The sequence below is a fragment of the Callospermophilus lateralis genome, chromosome 11 (assembly GCF_048772815.1).
Source record: "Callospermophilus lateralis isolate mCalLat2 chromosome 11, mCalLat2.hap1, whole genome shotgun sequence".
In the NCBI taxonomy this organism is placed as follows: Eukaryota; Metazoa; Chordata; class Mammalia; order Rodentia; family Sciuridae; genus Callospermophilus; species Callospermophilus lateralis.
The window spans coordinates 45,237,677-45,255,663 of record NC_135315.1 but is presented as its reverse complement, the minus strand read 5'-3'; the positions used below and the strand labels follow the sequence as shown (position 1 = coordinate 45,255,663).

General features: G+C 56.9%; 2 protein-coding genes across 4 annotated transcripts in view; one reads left to right on the top strand and one right to left on the bottom strand.

Annotated features, from left to right (window-relative positions):
• The window catches only part of Smg6 (SMG6 nonsense mediated mRNA decay factor), a 227,107-nt gene extending 221,830 nt beyond the window's left edge, over window positions 1-5,277 (top strand). For all 3 annotated transcript variants that reach the window (XM_076869133.1, XM_076869134.1, XM_076869132.1), the window contains 2 exons: window positions 261-342; window positions 3,491-5,277. In XM_076869133.1, the coding sequence (XP_076725248.1) occupies window positions 261-342; window positions 3,491-3,621 (213 nt within the window). In that variant the 3' untranslated portion in view covers window positions 3,622-5,277. The remainder of the gene's footprint in view (window positions 1-260; window positions 343-3,490) is intronic.
• An 819-nt stretch (window positions 5,278-6,096) lies between these two features.
• Window positions 6,097-10,037, bottom strand: Hic1 (HIC ZBTB transcriptional repressor 1). Its single transcript, XM_076869137.1, has 2 exons — window positions 9,913-10,037; window positions 6,097-8,445 (listed from the first exon to the last, which is right to left on the bottom strand). The coding sequence occupies exon 2, from the start codon at window positions 8,423-8,425 to the stop codon at window positions 6,281-6,283; it is 2,145 nt and encodes a 714-aa protein (XP_076725252.1). The 5' UTR covers window positions 8,426-8,445; window positions 9,913-10,037; the 3' UTR covers window positions 6,097-6,280.
• Between the last annotated feature and the right edge of the window lie 7,950 nt (window positions 10,038-17,987).

Here is a 17,987-nt window from a genome sequence, read left to right as displayed (position 1 = left end):
AGTCCCACAGCCCATTGTCAGAACAGGGGATCCAGAAAGGAGGGACTAAAGGAAGGCCTGCCAACCTGGGCAGCTGCCATAGAGGCCTAGGAGTGGGGAGTCCCTTGTCTCCTAGATCACTCAGCAGTTACGAGCCAGCTAAGCAGGGCCAGAGCATGCAGGAGAAGGACCCTAGGATGTAGCCCTGGAAACACACCTATGCCTCTTCTGCATGGCGCCCCCTCCTGCCCAGTGGTGCTTCTCACACTGTCTTCCTCCAGGGTAACAACGATGACCTGATCCTTTCCTGCTGCCTCCACTACTGCAAAGACAAAGCCAAGGACTTCATGCCCACCAGCAAAGGTACAGCTTGGCCTCTGCCTTGGGATCATCCATTTCCCAGCCTTACCTCATCCTACCCGTTCCCAGCCCTCTAAGGACCCGCTGCAAGCCCTGGCCTGGGAAGTCTAAGCAGGACCTATGCAAACCTAAGGTCAGCCCATTTGCTTCCCTCCCTGAGGTCAGGCCTCCCAGTCATACCCTCCCCACCCCCAGGGGATAAATCAGGTGGATCCTGGACAAACTAGAGATGAGCCTAGCCTAGGAAGTCCAGCTCAATGCAGTGAACTTTCCCACTCAGTCTTCATCCATTTCCTTTCTTGGGTCCTTCCTCAGTGAGTTCTCTTGGACATCAAGAATGTCTTCATGATTCAGTATGGCTTATTCTTGCTGTAGTCTTCTGAGGACAGACCTCTACAGTTTTGAGGTGCATGGCCCTTAGTGGGCATGCTCCCTTTTCTTAGTGATACTCACCTTCCTACCCTTTTCAGTGCATCCTGAGTGTTTATATCAGGGCTGAGGCAGAGGGCACTTCCCTAGCAAGGAGTGGGATTTTCCTTTTGGCCTCCATGGCCACAAGCTGTAGCATTTTTCAGGCCAGCTAGAGATGGAGGCAAGTGAAAGTTTGAGGGCTGAGCCCACAGCTTAGCTTTTAAAGAATATTTTGGTGAGCACAGTCTCATCTTTGGGCCAGAGAACCTAGGGTTCTCTTCCAAGTGCGTAAACATCTGCATCAACCCTCAACTTCTTCCTGCACAGCCCCACGGGATCAGTGACACTCAAGGGTTTTCTGCTTCTAGTTCTATACTTTCTTCTTCTACTACTTCTTCTTCTTCTTCTTGAAAGAATTCCTAGAACCTCCTAGCTCAGTGTCATCTGCAGAGTTGGTGGTTTGGTTTCTCTCTCTCTCTCTCTCTCTCTCTCTCTCTCTCTCTCTCTCTCCCCCCTCCATATATATATATATATATATATATTCTTGTCATTTTCTTTCCATCTTTGTCACCCTTCTCTCTCCTCTGTTGGTTCCCCCAGCCCTGGCTTTTAGGCTCTTTAGCAGTTATTCCTAAAGCGGTTATTCGCCTACTCCTTCCACCAAGAGCTGATCATGAGTCCACAACTGCAATTCCTCAGAGGGGCCCTGTCACATCGTTTGCATGTACTGTCCCTTAGGGCCAGATCTGGAATGTTCAAGTGATAAAAAGAAATCCTGCCAAGCCTAACAGAGGAGCTTGTGCTCTGCCACAGGGCAGCTTCCTAGAAGGGTCCTTTCTCAGGGAGAAGTAGGCAGGATTGCTGAAGGCCTTTTTGGCTCCTACACTGCTCAAACTCAGAGCTGTTTGTTTCGTAGCATACTTGTATTTTGGCTTTAGCCCCACTAGTCTCTCCACCCCCCTACCTCACCCTAAGCAGCCTTCAAGAACTCATTGCCATCTTGGGGACCGCCCCTATCACAATTACATCAGCAACGGCTGGTGTAATCAAACCCCATTTGTCAGTGTGAATTCTTAGCAGATTAACTTGTCAGATTCACAGAGAAACCGTCACCAAATGTTTATGTGTAAACGATGTTGAATTTTAAAATCATGTGGATTATGGCGGATGGGGCCTGACAAGATGACAGTCTCTGGTTTCTAACAAAGTGAAGTTACCAGTGTCAAAACAGAGGATGTTTATTGTTAAAACTGTCTCAAAGTATCCACAGAAACCCCTGCAGACCCCTGCCAGCAATGCTGGGCCTTGGTTGGCCTGGGACTCTCCTGGTCTGAGGCCCAGGGCAGGAAGGATGGGACTCCAACCAGCCAGCTGGGAGCCCCATGTAGCACCACACTCTACCACCACCCTACCCCATACTTACATACCCCAGGGTGCCAGTCCCCACCCAAGCAATGGAAGGGGTCTCCCATTACCCATGGCCACCACCTTCTCCCTCTGCCCATCACAGCCCTGTGCCTCCAATCACACCTTCCTTCCTCTTCTCCTCCTCTCCCATACCATCAACCCCACAGGATTCTCCCTCCCTCATCCCCCAAACAACTCCTGAGGCTGAAAGCCAGTTCTTAGCCTCCCTGCCTGGAGCTGGCAAGCTTGAAACTTCTCAGCTCAGACATGGATCTTAGCAGTCCCCCAGCCCACGCAGCAGCGAGCACTGCAGGACATTTCCTGAGCTTCGCTGTCTACAGGATCTCCTCCAGGAAATGCCCAGCCTGGAACTGAGAAGTGGACTTGCCGCCTGAATGGGCATGCCAGGGGGAGGGTATCACTTGTATGAGTGAGTGGCCCTGCTTTAAGTTTTCTCCAGTACTTTAAAGGTTAAAGAGGGGAAGACAGGTAATAATGGCAAGATTAAAAACTCTTCTAAGAAGAAAGGCAGCTATCTGTGCTGATATGAAAGATCTTTAAAGTATATAAAGTTCAAATAAAGTAAGTATGACTAGTATGATTAACATTGTTGTAGCACACACACACGCACATACACGTATAAGTACTTGTAAATGTGCTTTAAGAAATCTGGAAAGAAACAAAGAACTACCCCTTAGGTATGAGACAGAGAGCTGAGAAGACAATCCTGACTCTCTGCTCTTCTATACTGTTTCATATACCTGGATTAATTTAATAGAAGAAAACCAGTTGGCTACAGCCACAGGACCCCTTGACACAACTCTTCTAGGGACCCTTGCCCACCTTCTCAGAGTTCTGTTTAGCTAGCCTCTCACCACACCTAGGAGCCATGCATTTGGCTTCTGTGTATCTTTGCTTTTCTATATCTGGATGTTTCAAGCCTTGGCCTTGGAAGGAGATGTGCGAAAAAGAGATTGGTATTGTGAGTCCAGGGCCAGCCATGCAGTCAGGAGTGAAACTGCTTCTTCAGTTCAGAGTTCTGGAAGACAAGTCTGTGGAGGCCAACAGGTTTAGGTAACTCTCAGACACAAGGCAGAACAAAGTCCTGTGTGGGAGATGGGAGTCCAAAACAGAAGAGCAGCCCTGGTCCATCCCGGCCCTTTCTAAACTGTAGGGGAAGGACACCCTGGACCAAGAGTCTGGGTGAAGGAAAAGACTTATGGAAAGGCCAAGAAAAGGTTGGTGTTGTCCCCTCTAATCCCACATTCCCCTTCAAGGCAGTTATCTCTGCCAACTCTCCTCAGTGAAGCCCTTCTGCCTTCTGTGCCAACAGAGGAGCCAATCCGCCTCCTGCGGGAGGTGGTGTTGCTGACTGATGACCGGAACCTGCGTGTAAAGGCACTGACGAGGAATGTGCCTGTGCGGGACATCCCAGCCTTCCTCACATGGGCCCAGGTGGGCTGAGGGGGCCATGCCAGGGCCCACCCCCATGGAACCGTTCCTGAGAGGCCACCAGGCGCCAGTGTAGCACGGAAGATGCCCACGTGCCTGAGCCACCAATCCACCCAGACAATAAACCATCCTCTTCCAACCCACGCCGTGGCCGTGCTGTGAGGGAGCTGCTCCTCACAGAGCCCCTCCCAAGGGTCGGGCGGAAGCTGCTGGGACCCTCCTGGGCTGCCAGGATTTAGCAGGGAAGTGGCTGGCTACAGCAACAACAGGTGGGCAAGCCAGATAGGCCGCCAATTCTCTCAGCCTTTCTCCCTCCCATCTCATTCCAGGGCTGGGGGAAGGCCAGCTCACCCCAAGGACTCGCCACCTTTCTCCAGTGGTGATGGGGTAGAGATTTTACAGTTTCCATCAGAAGCAGGTGAAATCACGGGCCCCTTTATTCTGCAGAACCTTTGTCTTGGATGTATCCAAGAGGCTTTGGCTATAGTGACAAGAGTGCCCAGGGTGTCTCTCCACCTCCCTGAGGCCTGGATCCCCCAGGGACCCAAGTTAGGTTCTGGACACTATGTCCCTAACAGCAGCCCTATGCCCCCCACCTCTTCTAACCGCACCCAAACACCCATACCCATCCTGCTGATCCTTTCCCATCTTGTTACTCCTTTTCCCACCCACATCAATGGGTCCCTTGCACTCTGCCCCTTGGTTTCCCTTGGATGATCATGGGTCTAGAGGGAAAGGAATCTGGTCTCAGGCCCATGCTTCCTGGGTGGCCTTTACCTGTTTCCTCTCCCCCATCAGCCTGCCTTTTGCTGGAACCCCTCTGTGGGAAATTTCCTCAACTCTTACCATGCCCCTCCTGCCTGCCCTCCCTCCAGAATATCCTCTCACCTGCTTCCCTTTCTAGTTGGTTCCTTTCACCCTCCCCAGCCCTCCAACTTCCTCAGCTCAGTTCTTGTTGTGGAAGTTATCACTCTGAATTTTCCTCCTCTGCTACCTGTGTCAGGAACCTAATAAAACTTTCCACCTATCTTTCCTTCCCAAATCCCTGTGCTGAGAAGCTTTGAGGCTGGTATAGCCCAGCCTGTGGGTAGAGCAGTCTAGTGCCCGGAGGGGCTTTTCCTCACCTGGCATGTTCACTGTTTCTGGCTTTGCCCTCCACTCCCCAGAAGAACTGACACAGGGGCCCTTTAGCCTTTGAGTTTTTTCTTGCCCAGTTACCTGGTACCCATGTTCACAACCTCACACTGGAGGCATCCTCTATCCAGTTCCTCCAAACCAAGGGTAGAGATAAAGAGGACTTAAGGAAGGCAGGGTCTGAGGTGGGACAGAGGTGAATTTTGATGGGACCAGTGGGGGAATCCCCCAACAACCCACTGACTCAGGTATAGCCTGCCCAAAGGATGGGAGTTATGCCTTCCCAAAGGCCCAAAATAATGCCTAAAAGGGGGGGCTCTGCAGCAGAGCCAAAGCCAGTAGTGTGGGGGGTCTAAGTTCCCCATACCCTCAACTCAGAAGACTGGGATCTTTGGGTTATAGGGTCCCCAGCCTCTCCTTTAAGATCCTCTCCCTGACTGAGTCCAATGACTGGGTGGGTGGGAGACCCATCTCTTCTTTCTGTCCCATATGCAGCACTGGTTTTGTTTCCTTAATAAATTTTTAGTTATGAAACATGTCTGACCTTTTGCTGATGTCTTTGTGGGATTGGGGAGGGGAGGCAGATCCGAGCTTGTACACCTGTATGTATGCGGCTCTTCCACCACCTTGGTGCAGCCCACCCATGTCCATGTGCAGGGGCAGAAGACAGCAGCAGGATTGGGAACCTTGGTTACTGCTTTATTGCTGTTTGGTTCGAGTATAGAAAATGGAAGCGGCTCTGAAAGAGCCTGTGTACAAGGTAGGAAATATACAAAATAGGAGGAGGGAGCTAAGGAGACCGCTTTCCAGCCCAGCCCAGGCTGGGCTCAGGATGGGGGGGCCACCCGGGGAGCATGCAATAAATATGATCCGGGGCCCCAGGGAAGGGTAGGGGGACACCGTGGGAGTGGGAGATGAGGCAAGCCAGGGCTGTCTTGGCCCTGGCTCCATAACTCCTCACCTTGGTGGTTGGAGAGGAAAGGGTTGGCCCTGGGGCTAGTGCCACTTGTGCAAAATGAGGAACTTCACATTATCAGTCCCGGGCGGGCAGGAGCAGAAGGCGGGGACCCTCCGGCTGGCTCAGTCCCCTCCCCTCTCCACAACTCTGCCCGATACTCCGACCCCAGCGGGGAGATTCACAGTGAAAATGGGTGTGGTCGCAAGGGCCGGAGGTAGGGCTGGGAGCGCCCCAACAGTGACACCCCTCCCCCAAAGAGCAGCACGGAGCCGGGGGAGGGGGCCAAAGAACCACAGGAAGAGGCAGGGAGAGGCCGGGGTCTCCTTTGGTCAAAGCTGATATCAAAAATATAAATCTCCCTTCCCCCATCCCACCCCATCCTGGGGTTTTCCCCCATCCCCACCCCCAGCTAAGGCACAAAGCAGTGAGGCCAGGTGAGGCCGCAAAGAGGTGGGGCCGCCAGGGAGGCGACGACGCCGCTGCTACTAGTTGTCCCAGGCACGGTGTGCCGCGCTTCTTAGGGGTACGGGCCGGGCCGTGAAGCAACGGCAAGAGGAAGGCAGGCCAGTAAGGGGCGCGCTAGGTCGGGGAGAAACGGTCGATGGTCCTGCCGTCGGGCCCAGCAGCCAGGTGAGCGCCCTGGCTCAGCACCTCCGCCGCCTTGTCGGGACTAAGGCCCAGCTCCGCGGTGAATTTGGCCAGCGGGTAGAGGCTCTCGAGCGCCACCTTGGGGTCGTGCAGGAAGTGCGTGGTCTGCGCCAGCAGCTCGGCCGCAGCTGCCTTGTCCTGCTGCTTCAAGCTCAGCTGCTCAGCTGTGAGGCGAGCCACAGCAAAGACGCCTTCTGGGAAGTCGAGTTTGCCCTTGCCGTCGGGGCCAGGGACTCCCGGTATCCCCCCTAGGCCTGCAAGCGCGCCGGCAGCGCCGGCCGCTCCACCAACAGCGTGCATCTTCATGTGACTGATGAGGTTGCGTTGCTGTGCGAACTTGCCACCGCACACCTGGCACTCATAGGGCTTCTCGCCGGAGTGGATGCGCATGTGCTCTGTGAGGCGGTACTGGCGTGTGAAGCGCATGCCGCACGCGTCGCATGCAAAGGGCTTGAGGCCCAGGTGGCTGCGCATGTGGCGCGTCATGGTCCCCCGCTGGGTGAACTTCTTCCCACAGATGGTGCATGGATAGGGCCGGGTCAGCCAGTGCGTCTTCTCGTGCTGCCGCAACGTGGCTGGATCCTTGTAGCTCTTGTCGCAGGACGCGCATCTGTACGGCCGCAGCAGTTCTCCCAGGCCACCTGGAGCCCCAGCGACCTTGTCCCCACCGCCGCCAAAAGGGGGCCCTAAGCCGGCTGCCCCAGCAGCCACCTCAGCCGCCTCAGCCCGGCCATACAGCGCCTCCTCCTCCTCCACGTGAGCTTCCACGTGCGCATTCAGCTGCTCCGAGCTGGGGAAGCCCTTGCCGCAGGGGATGCACACGTACAGGTTGTCACCAAAGCTTTCTGGCTCTCCATAAGCCAGGTGCGGGCATGGGTAGCCTTCGAGGTGGCCTCCAGGTGGGCTGGGATCCTCACTGCTGCCAGTCTCCTCGCTGCTGCTCTTGTAGTCGTCGCCGTCACCGCCCGCGCCGGGGCCGTCCAGGCTGCCCGGGTAGCGCGGCGGCGGCACCAGGCCGAGCGGGGGGCCCCCGGGCGAGGCTGCCACGTCCCCGCCGCGCTCCTCGCAGCGCTCGCCTGGAGAACCGCGCTCCCTGCCCAGCTCGTCTCCGTAGCTACCCAGGCCCGGCTCGTGCTTCATCCAGCGGTAGAGGAGGCTGGGCCCGTCGGGGCGGCCGGGGTGCTCGGGTCCGGGGCTGCCACCGCTCCCACGGAACGGGTCCGGAGGCGGTATGGCCTCTTCCAGCTTCTGGAAGGGCAGCGGCGGCAGCGGCGGCAGGGTGAGTGGTGGCTCCTTGTAGGTGGCAGGGCCGGCGCTGGGAGGGCTGTCCGGACGCGGGGGCAGCTCACGTTCACTTAGTGGCCGCTCAGAAGCCGCAGAGCCCGGTGGGCTCTTCTTGGACAGATCCAGGCCGCAGAGCGGGGAACAGCGGCGCTCTGGGATACAGAGTGCGGTGGCTGGGCCCGGGCCCGAAGCGTACAGCTCCGCGCAGTGAGTGTTGACCCCTGCCTCGGGGCCCGACGGCGGCTCAGAGGAAGGCGGCGGCGGAGGCCCGGCCGGGGACGAGTAGCAGGCTTGGATGACCGGCGTGGCCGCCCTCAGGCCCCGGCCCGGCCTCCCGTAGGGCGCATAGCCGCCGCCACCACTGCCGCCTCCCCGCAGGTGGCAGTACTTGCCGTGGCGCTTGAGGCGCTTCTTACACAGCGCCACGAGGTCAGGGATTTGCAGGTAGCTGGCAGCAGCCAGCACAGCGCCCAGGCTCGGCTCGGTCCCCGGGGCCACGGCCGCTGCCGCCGCAGCCTCTGCACCGTCAGCCAGGCGACCGGTGTAAATGAAGTCCAGAACCAGGCGAAATACTGCCGGGCTCACCATGTCATGGTCCAGGTTTAGCAGGTTGTCATGCACCACCAGGGACTTGAGGTAGGCGCTGCTGGCCGCCAGCACGTTCTTGTGCGCGCGGAAGAGGGCGTTCTGCACCACGATGATCACGTCGCATAAGAAGCCCTTGGTGCGCTGGTTGTTGAGCTGCAGCAACAGCTGCCTCGAGTGGCCGGGCGCCTCCATCGTGTCCAGCATCGTCTGCCCAGCACACTCTCCTGCGGGGACACACACCAGCTGGGTAAGAGCCGCGCAGCGCCCTCGCCTCCTGTACCAAGACCGGCACTCCTCCCCTCCACTTCCCCTTCCCTTCAGCTGAGCAGGGGCATCGAGCACCGCGGCCTGGGCACTGGTGGAGGAGGTTCAGCGGCCTCCTGGAATGGAAGCCTAGGTCGGTGGGCCCGAAGCAGAGTAACGAGCAGGAGGAGAACGCCTGCGGATGGAGAAGAGGCCAGGCTGGCCTGTGCGCCCCAGGCCCAGACGCTGCTGGGCACACGGGTTAGGTGCTGGGGACTTCCAAGGAGAAAACTGTTCAGGCGAAGTGACCCTTTCCGGAGACAGTTACCCGATTTAAGTAAAATATCCGCTTCAGAAAAAGTCATTCAGGGCCGAGAAGTTTGCCCAAGTGGGGAAAAGGGAGCCGAATAGGAAACACCTCCCGCCTCGGGAGAAGTTGCCCCAATTGGAAGAGGTGTTACGGAGGACGCGAGCGCGGTGCCCACCGGCGCCGCCCTGATCAGGGGCTGTCAGGCCCTTGTTTGGGGCCGGGGCAGCGGCGCGGGGAGCGGAGGCAGCGGCTGCCGTGGCGGGCAGAGCGCGAAGGCCGGGCCCCGGCGCGGGGAGGGCGTTATATCGGGGCAGGAGGCTGAGGCAGGAAGCAGGTGGGGGGGAGGGGGGAGCCACGCAGCTCCCAGGGGAGGGAGGGGGCAGCGCCCCGGGCGGGCACGGCGAGCAGCCGGCTGCTGCCCTGACCTCGGCCTGCGCCCCACCCGCGTTCCGGCCCCGGCCTCGGCCTCAGCGGTACATCAGCGGACCCGGCGCCTTCCTCCCCAGCTCCCCTCGGCCCCTTCTTCCCCGGAACTCGGCCGTCCCAAACTTGGGGAAAAGTTTCCGAACTTCAGACAGGGCGGGAGGAGCGCGCCAGCCCCAGTCCCTCTGCTCCCAGCCTTGCCTCACGGCCCCCAACTCCAGCTGCCAGGCGGCTGCGGGGCCTGAACCAAGCCCTGAGTTCCCCTGCCCTCCAGCCCGCCGGCCCGACCCCATTCCCCGCCTGGCCCGCAGGGCCTCGCAGTCCGTTACCTGCAGCCACAGCCCGGCTGGTCTTTCCTCCCCGCGGCGGTAGCAGCTCCTAGCCTGCGCCCCACCCGCCCCGCTGCCAGGCGCCGAGCTGTGCCAGGGCAGCGCCCCTGCCAGCCCCGCCCGCCAGCTCCCCTTCCCTTCCCCTTGCCTCTTCAGCCCATGTGCGGGCAGAGCCGGCCTCGGGCCGCTGACCCCGCGGTGAACCCGGCGCGGAGCAGCGGCGCAGCGGTCCTGAGCCCTCTTAGGGAGACACTCGGAGCCTTGAACGCCAGCCGCCAATCGCGATGGGGCGCCCGCGCCAGAGGATGCGCCTGAGGCGGCCAGCGCGCGAGGACCGGGATGTCCCGGGTCCCTTGTCCCTCCCGGTCCCCAGCGCCAGGACCCACCTGGGGGGCATGTCGGAAGCCCCGGGCCCGGCTGCCGGCGGATCCAGGGGGGACGTGGCTGCGCTGTGCTGCCCTCCGCCCGCCGGGCCCCCGGTCGGTCTGTCCTGCTGGTCCGTCCTCCCCGCGTCCTGGTCGCGTCTCAGCCCCGCCGCGCTTTCCGCACACTCTTATCTGGAACGGTTGGGGCCGACAGGCGCTGCTGCGGCTATGGCGCCACCTCGCGGCAGTGTGGGACTCTGCGCTGGACCACAGAAACCTCTCTGGCGCACCTGGGCTGGAGACTCGCAGATGCCCAGCTGGGCCGGAGACCTATGTGCAGGTTCATTCTTCCAGATGTGTCCACCTGGACTCCAAGTCCCGAATGCAAGTCCATAAACCTTTGGATTTTGAGCTAAGCCCTTCTGCGTACATTTTTCTAAGAACATAGCTTCAATTAGGAAGTCTTGCCCTCAAGGAGGAATTCTGATAAGAATAGATGGTGACAGTAGGTAACGAGATGGAGATTATGGAAATCCTAAGCGAGACAAAGGTAGCTGATATCGGGGGACTCCCCTTAGACATTCCTGGAGGCGACCTTGGACCTACTCCCCAACACGCCCACCCTCGCTCTGTCATATGTATTAGGTATGCACAGCATAAACCCATTTGCCCCCAGACCCTACCAGGTAGTGACACTCGCTGGCACACATGTTTACACTGACACCCACGCCCGCTCCTGGAGTCCCAGCTGTCTGTGATACTCCAAGGGCTGCCAGGTGGAACTCCCGTGAATCTGGGCAGAGGTGTTCCCATAATAGCCTATCCTGAAGTTGAGGGTCTCTGGAGAAACTCCAGGATAATTGATTGGAAGTGGCTGGACAGTGCCCAGCGCCCAGATTCCCTCTGTAAGACATTCTGAAGGACCCCCGAGTGACTGGCTTTTCCCCAACCGGAGAGAAACAAGACAAGCTTGGAACCTCCGTAGATGGTCCATCAATCTGTTACGCGCGAGCGATGCCTCTTCTGGAGGGAACCCTGTACTGACTCTCTGGCGCTCCACAACTATTCCGGAAGTGTCCCAGCGCAGCTGGGTGAACACGCCAGAACTGTTGCAAATACCGCATCTCGACGGCCCACGCCCCGCCTCCTCCCCCCGCATCTCCTGACCCCCGCCCACACACTGGGAGGGGTCCCCGAGAACGCCCACAGCTTCTGATTGGCTGCGCCTCTTCAGTGGCCTAGAGCGGGAGGCTGGGGCGCAGTGTTACCATGGTAACTGATGAGGTTCGCCCAGATCGCGGCTCTCGGAGGCCTTGGAGAGCTTAGCAACCGCACCCCGCCTCTGGCTGGCGGGAACTGCGCTAGCCGCCCTCCGCGCAGTTCTCCAGTCCCCACGCCCCCGCCAGAGGTAGTGGCTGAGTCACTCCGCGAGGGGCTGCCGGTGCGGCCACTAGCTGTTCCTTTCAGACACCAAGGTCTTGGGCGCCCCCCAGAGGCTCTGTTTACTCCACTAGCTGCTTCAGAGCTTTGGTGCCTGGAGGCAGCTTCTGGTCCAAACAGGTCCACCTGACTCCCGCCGCATCTTGAGTCAGTCCCTCACTGGTTTCCGTTGCAAGCTCTGGATCTGCCCTATCCATTTCCACACCTCTCTGTCCCCATGGCGTTTTCATCAAACAAGTACTGAGGTTCCAAAGATGAAAATGGTTGACTGCAATGTTTCTGGCCTCTAGGGAAGAGGACCCCAACACCCAACATCTCTGCCAAGAGACGTGATGGGGGCTGAATTGGAAGTACATATGGAGTGTTGAAGAGCAGTAAGAAGGTTCTTAAGAAGTGCTCTTGGGGGCTGGGGATGTGGTCAAACGGTAACTTGCTCGCCTGGCATTCGCCATTCACAGGGCGTTGGGTTCGATCCTCAGCACCACATAAAATAAAATAAAGATGTTGTGTCCACCGAAAACTAAAAAATAAATATTTTAAAAATCTCTCTCTCTCTCTTTAAAAAAAATTGCTCTTGGAGCTGGGTTTTGATAGATTAATAGGAGTTCTCCTTTTGAGTAGGAAGGCTGATAACTGGGCAAAAGCCCCCTTCTCCCTTAAAAAAAAAAAAAAATACATTTTGGAAGCCAAATTCCAAGGGACAAGAAGGGCCTCTCTGACCTCATCTCTTTAATCCCTTTAATGAGATCAGGTCCTCTGATCCTTGCAAGGAGCCCTTCAGCCCTGTGCCGCCTTCTGTGCAGCATAGTCTAACCCCTGCTGACCCAATCCAGGATCTGCTGCGCCCACGATCTTTTTTTGCTTGCTTGTTTGTTTGTTTGTTTCTTAAGCACTTGCCCTAGGTCCATTCCCCAATTAAGTCACTGCACCAGCCCTACCTTGGAGTTCTCCTTACTTCTGAATGGGAAGGGTCTCACAGCCCTGCCTCCAACATCAGGGTCCCGAGGGTCTCCTGTAGACTTCATCCTTCAATCTTTACCTTTCCCTGCTTCAGTTCCACCAGCCAGCCTGGCGCTGCTTCTTCCCCAAGCTTCCCTCGTCCAGTTCCAGTTTGTCCAGCTGTCCAGCTTCTCCTCCCCACTTAAAGCCTGGAGATAGAGCTGGGCTGGGCCAGGACTATTCATTTTCCCACTGATGTTTAGGGGAACTCTGCCCCACATGGCATAGGTTCTTCTTGCCAAACTCTAAACCCTCGGGAAACCGAATTCCTCTAAAAAGTGGTCCCGGTCACCCCTGGAGACCCCTCCCTGCCAAGCTGCTGAGTCCTTGGTTTCCTGTACCCTCATGTGAGCCCTGCCAGTGTCCCATTATTCCACAAATGAATGCTGAGGTGGCACGTGGGTGACAAAGCTTGGCACTGCCAATCTTGCCCTCCCTTTTACTTGCCAGAAACTCCTGATACCTTCCCCAACTCCCTAGAGGACCCTTTGCTCCTTTCTGGGAAGCCCAGGTCACCCTCAACTTTTTGCCTTTCCTCTGGTCTCCAGCTCCTCACTAGTAACTGGATCCCCATTGGGTCTTATTTCTCTGGCCTAGTCTCCTACACCAAAGCCTTCCAAGATTCCTGGGCTCTCCTACCTTCTTCCCTTCCTCCCGGTACCCCTATGGCATGCCACAGCACTTGCTGTGCCCTAGACCCTTCAGCGGGCCCAGCTTCTTTCCCTATACAACCCCGAAAAAAAAGGATGATGACACCACAGTGGCCATGCGGGGTGTGACACGTCCCTGGGCATCCTGTGACATCAGGGCTCTTGGGTCCAGTAACTGAAAACTGGGGTTGGGGCTACCATATGAGGACCCCCGAAGGCTGGGCGGGACAATGGACTGAGTCCGCAGGAGTCCCAGAGCTCCGGAAGGGGAGAGTGAATAAACATGTAACAGGCCCGCAGCACCCTCCCTGCACTATCCTCCCCCGGGCCCCCCAGCCAGCAGTTCCGGAAAGTTAACCCCTTGTAGGCCAAGACAGGGGGCGCCGGCTCCTCCTACCCGATCCTGCTTCCGCGCACCCTCCTCCCCCTTCCAGATCCCTGTCGCTTCGGTCCCCACCCCCACCACCCCCACCTCCCCGCCTCGCCACTATAAATAGCCCCTTTTCCCGTTTCCTAAATTCCCTGCTGACGTCGGCAGCGCGTCAGTGTGTAGGAGCCGCGGCCGCATGAATGAGCCGCCGCAAGAGTACTACGCGCGCCTATAAAAGCTGCCGCGCCAGCCGGGCTGCGGGAGGCGAGCGGGCGCTGGCGCGATGCGGCCCGCCAGGTAAGCGGGATCGACCAACCAACGGGCCACTGATGGACCGTTGCGCGGACACTGATGGGAGGGCAAGGAGGAGACCGGCGGGCGGCGGGTTGGAGGGTTTCTCCGGAGTGGGGATTGGGACAGGGTGGGAGGGTCGAGGTTCCTTCACAGCTGATGGAGCCGGGACCAGAGGGCTGACACAACCTCGCTCAGCACCTGCCGGAGCCCAGATAGAGACGCGACCACTTTGGAGGAGCATCGAACAGAGGACAGACCTCAGAGTCGCCGAAGCATTCTGTGGGTTTCCTACGCCATACTCCCAAGAAAGTGGGGAGAAGGTGCTGGTACCACAGAAGGCGCGCCCCCTCATTTTCTCCCCTCCGGGCAGCGCGGTGACTCAGCCTCGCAGTCCAAGACCAGCTGAACGGGGACGCCAGCGAGAGACTGACGGTCACCTGCCCGCTGTCTGGCTGCGGGTCTCTTGGGACCCCTGCCCCGCCCCACCCCACATTCTGCCCCGCCCCACCCCACATTCTGCCCCGCTGCCCCCTCCCAGTCTGGTCTGGTCGCGTCTGGCTGGTCCCGCTGCGCCCAAGACTTCCAGCCTCTACGAGCGGAGCTGTCCTCTCAGGACCAGGCGGGGGCGGGGCCGGGGCAAAACCGCCCCGCCCCACCCAGCGACCCTCCCCCCCGTCACCGGAAGCGCCTCCCCACAGGGACATCTTTGACGCCACAGAATCCTGACGTCAGGAGTCGCGTGCCTGTCCGCGAGTGTAGGGGCCAAGAAGGGTGGGAGATATGGGGGAGGAGGAGCAGCAGCGTCCCCAGCCGCGGGCGACTGGGCCACCCTTGCCCGGGCAGTGCGCCGGCACCTTGGCTCTAGACTGCTTACTGCCCGGGCCGCCCTCAGTAACAGTCTCCAGTCACGGCCACCGACGCCTGGCCCCGCCCCAGGACCGCGGAACCGGCCGCCTGTCCACCGCGCCCCAGGACCCCTCAGTCCTTGGGGGTTCCGCAGCCCACGCTCGCAGCCCGCGCCGTCGCTGTCCGTGGTGCTGATCCAGCGCTGGGGCCAGATTCTAGCTGTCCAATTTGGTGTCTGCAGGGGCTGAGAGGGGCAGCGGGCCCACAAGCACCCTCGCACAGCCCCCGCGCCAGCCGCCCGCCCGCACGCCATCCCACGCCCGCACCCACGCCACTGCCCACCCCGCGTCCCCGCAGTGCTGACGTCAGCCAGTCCGAAGCCGCGGTGGTGTCGTCAACGGTGCGCGCCCCGCCCCCGCGTCTCCAGGGCAACCGTGGCTTTCGATTGTTACTGTGGGAACCGGAGGTAACAGTCTACAGCCATGGTCGCCCCGCAGCACGCCCACGCGCCGCACCACAGTGTCCTGCCAGCCAGGGTTCGGGGAGACGCTGAGCAGGAAGAGGCGGGGGCGACGAGCCAAGATTGGTTGTGTCCACGGGGGTAGCAGGAGGTGTGCGCAGGGAGGCGTACTCAGGGAGGCAAAGGACTGCCCTGGTGGGGGCGGGGGTGCCTACTGCATATTCACCCAGGCAGAGTGGGAAGCACCATTCGCGGAGAATGTCTGAAAGTCCGCCTCAGTGTTCTGTCCTCCTAGTGGAGGTATCGCTGCAGAGGGACGGCAAGAGAAGGGGGTAGTTCTAGGTTATGGATTCTTTTCTCCTTAGTGGGAGGGAGGCTGCTGGGACCTGGAGGCATAGAAGAATGCTGTTTGCTTGCTGGGACTTTAGTGGGTAGACGGTGAAAGTTTTCTTAAATACGCCACACCATTCTTCCAGGAACTCCTAGTTGAACAGGCAGAGGGCAAAGAATAAAACTTTGAGCGGGTGTGGTGGCTCACGCCTGTAATACCAGCGACTTAGGAAGATGAAGCAGGAGGATCACTAGTGCAAGGTCGGCCTCACCAAGTTAGCAGCCCCTAGGCAACTTGGAGACCCTGTCTAAAGCTAAAAAGAAAAGCAGCTGTTGGAGTGCAGCTCAGTGCCCCTGGGATCCCCTGGTTCAATTCCTGGAATAGAAAGAAAGAAAAGGGAGGGAGGGAGAGAGGGAGGCAAGGAAAGAAACCCTTGAATCCATTTCCTAATGGAGCCACAACCTCTGCTCACTCCCTTCCCCCAACTTTTTCAGGAGCCACGGGGGCTATTAAAGTGGAGGGACCTGGGCTGGGTGTTGTGGCTCAGTGGTGGAGCGCTGACCTAGCACGTGCGAAGCACTTGGTTCAATCCTTAGCACTACATAAAAATAAATGGGTGAAGTAAAGGTATTGTGTCCATCTACAACCAAACACACACACACACACACACACACACACACACACACACACACGGAGGGAGACCTGGTTTCTAAAAGCATTGTCTGAATGTATCAGCATTCTCAATTCAGGCTATCTCTAGGCACTTAATTCCAATTTCAGAGGTTCTCAAATTCACCAAAAAGAATTGTATCACAGGAAGAAGTTCTGTTGTGCCAGTGAAGTGTGAACAGTGACTTTCTCACAAACATTACTGTGTGTGTCACCTGTCACTGCCTGTATCACCCACTGCAGAGGCTGGCTGAGGTGCAGGACTTCACTAGGGATGGTATTAGGACAATTAATGCAACCCAACTCCACCACCTAATAACCCAATTTTTCTTCACCTCTCCACACACTTCATCCTTTCCTAAATTATTTCTAAGACAGCTGGTGCTTGCTTCCCTGATAACTAACACTCTACTGAACCCTGAGGTCCCAGATTAAAAGGCATTTGATTCCAGTGAACATCTGGGGGCAAACAGAAGTTTGTGCACACAGGAGTAGTGCATCTGGAAGGTCCAATACAGCTTCAAGTGGTTAAGTGACCAGGTTCTACTTCTGACCCTTCTGTAAAGTGGAACAATAATCCCTCTTGGAGGTGTATTTTAAGGATCAAACAGAAATAGAAAAAAATTTTTTGTTTTAATACTGGGGATTGAACCCCATGGCACTCTACCACTCAGCTACATCTTCTGCCCTTTTTTCTTTTAGTTATTATTATTATTTTTTAGTGTAGTTGGACGCAATACCTTTATTTTATTTATTTTTATGTGGTGAATCGAACCCAAGGCCTACAAATGCTAGGTGAGTGCTCCACCGCTGAGCCACAACCCCAGCCCTTTCTATCCTTTTAAAACAGGGTTTACAAAGTTGACCATGCGGCCTTGAACTTGTGATCCTCCTGCCTCAGGCCCCAGAGTAACCAGGATACAAGTGTGTCACTGTGCCTGGCTTTTATTTTTTAGGGTGTTAAAGTTAGAATGCAGGGCCTTGTAAATACTTAGCTGAGCTATACCTTCCACCCTGGAATTGAGAAATCTTTGCAAACCGCAGAATACAGTTTCAGTCTTAAGGGGGTGGTGTTGGGAGGAGATATCAGCTCTGGTTAGTTAGGCAGAACCTTCCTGTGGAGAGTTCTGGGACTGGGACTATTGAGGGGCTCTCCATAGCTTTGGGAATCCAAGGTATAGTCAGAGGTAGAAAAGAAAGATGTCCTGGTTTAAATCCCCAGTACCATACAAAATAAGGAAGAGAGAAAATGAAGGAAAAGAAATGGTAGGGATATTCTGAATTAAGGCCAAGTCTTTCATAGTTAAACTCATCTGAAAGATGTGACCAGAGAGGAAAAACCAGAGGACTGATTGTGGAATGATAGAGTTGTTTGGTATCTTACAAATCATTTAGTGTGTCTCCCAACATATTTTATGGATTGAGAAGCTGAGGCCCACAACAGGACTTAGTACTGAGGGGTGGCCTCTCTGCTCATCTTCTGCAGTGCAGCAGAGAAAACAATGACTAAAGCCATGTGCAGTGGTATGTGCCTGTAGTGCCACTACAGGCCTAGCAGAAGGAGGCTGAGACAGGAAGATCACTTGGGTCCAGGAGTTGGGAGGTCAGCCTGGCAACACAGTGAGGCCCTATTTCAAAACAACACACCTAGTGGCTTGGGAGGCTGAGGCAAGAGGACTGCAAGTTCAAAGCCAGTCTCAGCAACTTAGCAAGGCCCTAAGAATTTAGGGAGACCCTGCTCAAAATTAAAAATAAAAAGAGGTGGGGCTGGGGATGTGGCTCAAGCGGTAGCGCGCTCGCCTGGCATGCGTGCGGCCCGGGTTGGATCCTCAGCACCACGTACAAACAATGATGTTGTGTCTGCCGAGAACTAAAATAAAATAAATATTTAAAAAAAAAAATAAATAAATAAATAAATAAATAAAAAGAGGTGGGGAGTGGTTCAGTGGTTAAGTGCCCCTGAGTTCGATCCCTGGTACCAAAAAAAAAAAGAAAGAAAGAAAGAAAGAAAGAAAAATCAACAACAAAAAAAAACAA

Bases quoted from the DNA above. Each gene is read 5' to 3' on its own strand.
- Hic1 (XM_076869137.1), bottom strand. From the start codon at position 8,425: ATGCTGGACACGATGGAGGCGCCCGGCCACTCGAGGCAGCTGTTGCTG.